This window comes from Zea mays, chromosome 6, assembly GCF_902167145.1.
Source record: "Zea mays cultivar B73 chromosome 6, Zm-B73-REFERENCE-NAM-5.0, whole genome shotgun sequence".
NCBI classification, from domain to species: domain Eukaryota; kingdom Viridiplantae; phylum Streptophyta; class Magnoliopsida; order Poales; family Poaceae; genus Zea; species Zea mays.
The window spans coordinates 153,336,925-153,341,914 of NC_050101.1; the positions used below are offsets into that span (position 1 = coordinate 153,336,925).

The window sequence follows — 4,990 nt, forward strand, 5'->3', positions numbered from 1 at the left end:
CATACCAACAAGGTATGTCTTCTTTTTGGAAGCCCATCTCAAAAGAACCTCTAGGTTAAACATGCTTGGCGTAGAACAATCTTAGGATGGGTGAGCGACCATAAAGTCTTCTCGGGTGCGCATGAGTGAGGACAAAGTGCACACAAAAGACTTGTGTTGATTTGTGTTAATGGTCTATGATCCTAGAGGGCTGTGAGGAGTAAGTACCATCAGTCCGGAAGTGGACGGAGTTTTTCAAATGGTATCATAGTCGTCCCTCGCGGTTTCACGAGCATGTGTGAGCTAGGAGTTCAGGCATATGGTGCATCATGCATGTGGGACAGAGTGGTCACATCGCATGGTATATGACGACACTTGACACACATACATGGCCAAGAGGGGGAGGTTTCTGGGTTGGGGTTGACCGACGAGGACGTTGGTCTTCTAAGGGGGATTGTCATATCCTGGCCCATGTGGATTATGTGATATCTTGGTCTAAGACTCAATAGAATTAGTAGAGTACTCATACAAATAAGGTGCATCTTTTTTTCGAAAGTCTGTCTCGAAAGAACCTCTAGGTTAAGCGTGCTTAGCCTAGATCAATCTTGAAATAGGTGACACGCCACCTCCTTATCGAGCCACCAGGGGATCCGGTCGCCAAGGGATGCCTCTCTCGCTAGATCGACCCACCACGTCCTTGTTGAGCCGCCAGGGCATGACTAGCTACGCCTGTAGCCACCAGAGGCCTGACTCAGCGCTCACCACCGGTTACTACACGCTTGCCCGTGCCGCGGTCAAACCTGCATTGTCGCGCTGCCGCCACAGCTCGCAACCGAGCCTTGATGTCGCGCCGAACGACAAGCCTCACACTCACGTTGGCCCGTAGCCACCGGCCCACCGTCAGGTGTTTGGCGCTTGCACCGCCGTCGTCGAACCATACCACTCGCTTGTGCCTCGCTCAACTGCCACAGTTGAAACCCTAATCTCTAGTAGTCTCTGCTATGTTTTATAGACGACCTGGAGCCTAGGTTTGCTTGAGGTGGAGATTCCTCTAGTTATTAAAAACACGAGACTCATAATATACAATATATATAACCTTCTTGTAGAAAACACTATATTGTCTCCACTCAAATCATTAAGCCAAAGCTCACATCCATAAAAAAGTCTCGTGTTGGTTTAAATCACGCAATCAATCACCTCAACAAGTCCAAAAAGATCTCCCAAATTCTCCCAACAAACCCCAATAAAGCCAAAACCAAAAAGTTCCTTCATGTCCAATCGCAGAGGCTTTCACCCAATTCATATTCATAGTAGTAGCGAAAAGGATAACCAAGCACGATGCTTGGTCTTTGGCTGCCCACATCATTCAGACACCGAAACAAAAAACAAAACAGATAAGAAGATCCCAAACATTATATAAATAATAATATAAAGTTTTTTATTCGGAAATTTCTTTGATATTTTCCTCTCACCTGACTGTACTACTACCTCAGCCTTTGACTCCCCACGCCCACGGTGCACCCACATCACCTCGTTAAAAAGATCCCAAACGCACGCGCTCCACGCACACACACACCCTATACGCGCCGTCATGGCCCTCTCTATCATCCCGAGTACAAGCAGCGGGGAGCACGCTGCGGCGTCAGCATCGGCCACGGCCACGACCACGACGAAGCTGGGTCAGCTGAACGCGGCGGTGGAGCGGTCATGGGTGGGGCGACGGTTCCGCCTCGCAGCGCGCGGGACTACGTTCACCACGGAGCTGCGTGCCGGCACGGCCACGTTCCTCACCATGGCTTACATCCTCGCCGTCAACGCATCCATCCTCTCCGACTCCGGCGCCACGTGCACGGTGGACGACTGCGACGTGCCGTCCCCAGGGTGCAAGTTCCCGCCCGTGGACCCCGGGTACGCCGCTTGCGTGGCGCGCGTCCGCCGGGACCTGATCGTGGCCACCGCGGCGTCGTCCGTGATCGGGTCCTTCATCATGGGCGCCTTCGCCAACCTCCCCATCGCGCTAGCACCCGGGATGGGCACCAACGCCTACTTCGCCTACACGGTTGTCGGCTTCCACGGCTCCGGCACGCTCCCCTACCGCACGGCGCTCGCGGCGGTCTTCCTCGAGGGCCTCATCTTCCTCTTTATCTCCATCGTGGGCTTGCGGTCCAAGCTCGCGCAGTTCATCCCCACACCTGTGCGGATCTCGGCGTCCGCGGGGATCGGGCTATTCCTGGCGTTCATCGGGCTGCAGAGCAACGAGGGCGTGGGGCTCGTGGGGTTCAGCTCGTCGACGCTGGTCACTCTGGGTGCGTGCCCAGCGTCGCAGCGCGCGTCTGTGGCGCCAGTGCTGACGTTCCCCAACGGCACGGTGGCGCTGATGCCGGGTGGCACCGTTTCCGGCGGCATACTCTGCCTCTCGGGGCGAATGACCTCCCCGACGTTCTGGCTGGCCGTCGTGGGGTTCCTCATCATCGCCTTCTGCCTCATCAAGCGCGTTAAGGGCGCTCTGATCTACGGCATCCTGTTCGTGACCTTCGTGTCCTGGCCGCGCCACACCGCCGTCACCGCGTTCCCGGACACGCCCGCCGGCGACGACAGCTTCCACTACTTCAAGAAGGTGTTCGACGTGCACCGGATTCGGTCCACGGCCGGCGCGCTCGACTTCAGCGGCATCGGCCAGGGCTACTTCTGGGAGGCGCTCTTCACCTTCCTCTACGTCGACATCCTCGACACAACCGGCAGCCTATACACCATGGCGCGGTTCGCCGGATTCGTGGACGATGCGACGGGAGAGTTCGAGGGCCAGTACTTCGCCTTCATGTCCGACGCGACGGCCATTGTGTTTGGCTCGCTCCTGGGCACGTCCCCAGTTACGGCGTTCATCGAGTCGTCGACGGGGATCCGAGAGGGCGGCCGGACGGGGCTGACGGCGCTCACGGCGGCGATCTACTTCGCGGCGGCGCTGTTCATCACGCCGGTGCTCGCTTCGATCCCGTCTTGGGCGGTCGGGCCGCCGCTGGTGCTGGTTGGCGTGATGATGATGCGTGCGGTGGCGGAGGTGGACTGGGACGACATGCGGCAGGCCGTGCCGGCGTTCCTAACACTAGCGCTCATGCCGCTCACCTACTCCATCGCCTACGGACTCATCGGCGGTATCGCCTCCTACATGCTCCTCCACTCGTGGGACTGGGCGTGCCAAGCGACCAGGAGGCTCGGCTGCCTCAAGAAGGGCGGAGGCGGCGCCGACAGCACTAATGGCGGCGTGGCAGAGCAGAGCGTGGAAGAGCAGAGAAAGGATATGGAATCGGCATAACATTTCTTTCGCCTTTTTGTCCTCTCTGCCTTTCAAATTTCTTATTTTTTAGGGAATTTAGGTACTTCGGTCAACCTCAATGGCCATTGTTTCATTTTACAGTTTTTAACAGTGCTACGTCAGGTCCATAAGATAGTTTTATGTTGCGGTTTCATAGCCCATACTGAACCTTTGACAGGGCGTAAATTAATAGAGGAACTAGGGTAGATGATTACATGACAGTCAACTGAACTACTACAAGAAGAAAGTATATCTCCCAGTTTCCTTCTTGTACACCACCTTCTCCTTGTACATTACCTTCAAAAGTTACACAGAAATCAGCTTACGTTCAGGAATATAAGTTTCAGGATAGAGCCTGTGCATCTGATTGCCAAAGAACCCATGTAACTGGAGTGAGGTTCATGTTTTTTCACGCCCTTGGTTTATTCTTTCTTTCACAGGTACAAAAACAAAATGTATAGCAGAGAATTTGGATTCGGAATTGCAAGGGGGGAAAAGAAACTACTTGGCCAATAAGATGTAGAGGAGAGCAGACGCAAGATCAAAACATGAACAATCCTCACTTTTTTGCTCACTTGTTGACCTGCGGATTCACAGAATTACAGAAACTATAGCAGCCAAATTATTGCGGTTCTAGAGTGGATCCCGCAGAGCTTTCAAACTGGGCGGTGCCGGTGGCGGCTGCCGCAGGACAGGAGCCGTGCCGAGGTTGCTCGCCGCCGGATGTCCTTGTCGCGCTTCTGTCGGATTTGGTATGTGACGGGACGAAGGGGATCCAGCCATCCAGGGCACATGCAGATGATGCTGGATTCGGGAGATTGAGAGAAGATGGCAGCAGAGGGAGGCGCTGGTGTAAAGCCGCAGCAGATCGGAGAAAGTGACGCAGATGAAACGATTAGGCTCTCTTGGAACAACGTTGGGATTGGCCTGAATAGGAGCTCGGAATTTCATGAACAAATGGTCGTCTATTTTATTTTAAAAATATATAGTCATGTACATCCTGAGACATAAGTCAACCTTTTGGCATAAATTGTTCCCGAGGACAATCAGAGTAAAAAAACTAGAGGTGTTTTCTATATTTTACGACCAAATTTACCAAACAAATTGCACACAGACTTAATACACCATAAAAAGTAATAACTCATATCATCGGATAAACTCATCTCCCTTAGTAAATACACTGGATAATATTATTTGGATCATCTCTCCTCTTCCTCTAGCAACTCTATTGCCCCTAGTCTCCTCCCACCCTATGTCCCCTCCCCCACACTCACGTTGACGTTAACAAACTTAATACACCATAAAAAGTAATAACTCATATCATCGGATAAACTCATCTCCCTTAGTAAATACACTGGATAATATTATTTGGATCATCTCTCCTCTTCCTCTAGCAACTCTATTGCCCCTAGTCTCCTCCCACCCCATGTCCCCTCCCCCACACTCACGTTGACGTTAACATCTTGCCTCACATCGTTGTTGTCGACCCCTCACCTCCCTTTTTCAAGATCGTAGTGTTAGCATATGCTATATGCTAGTCTCACTAATTTATACCACTATATAATCCACCTGTTTAAACTTTACAAAACCCAACCAACGAAAACATCCCCACACTCATAACCTCCATTAAATCGACCAAACAAATTGCATCAAGACTTAACATACCATCAAAAACAATAATTCAGATCGCTGGATAAC

The 4,990-nt window shown here is 52.3% G+C and overlaps 1 protein-coding gene across 1 annotated transcript; it reads left to right on the forward strand.

The window, feature by feature from the left end:
* Positions 1–1,397: 1,397 nt before the first annotated feature.
* LOC100280431 (uncharacterized) lies at positions 1,398–4,413 on the forward strand. Its single transcript, NM_001153353.2, has one exon. It carries the CDS (start codon positions 1,571–1,573, stop codon positions 3,290–3,292), a length of 1,722 nt encoding a protein of 573 aa, NP_001146825.1. The 5' UTR covers positions 1,398–1,570; the 3' UTR covers positions 3,293–4,413.
* Positions 4,414–4,990: the final 577 nt, after the last annotated feature.

Coding starts and splice junctions, on each gene's coding strand:
- LOC100280431 (NM_001153353.2), top strand. CDS start 1,571: ATGGCCCTCTCTATCATCCCGAGTACAAGCAGCGGGGAGCACGCTGCG.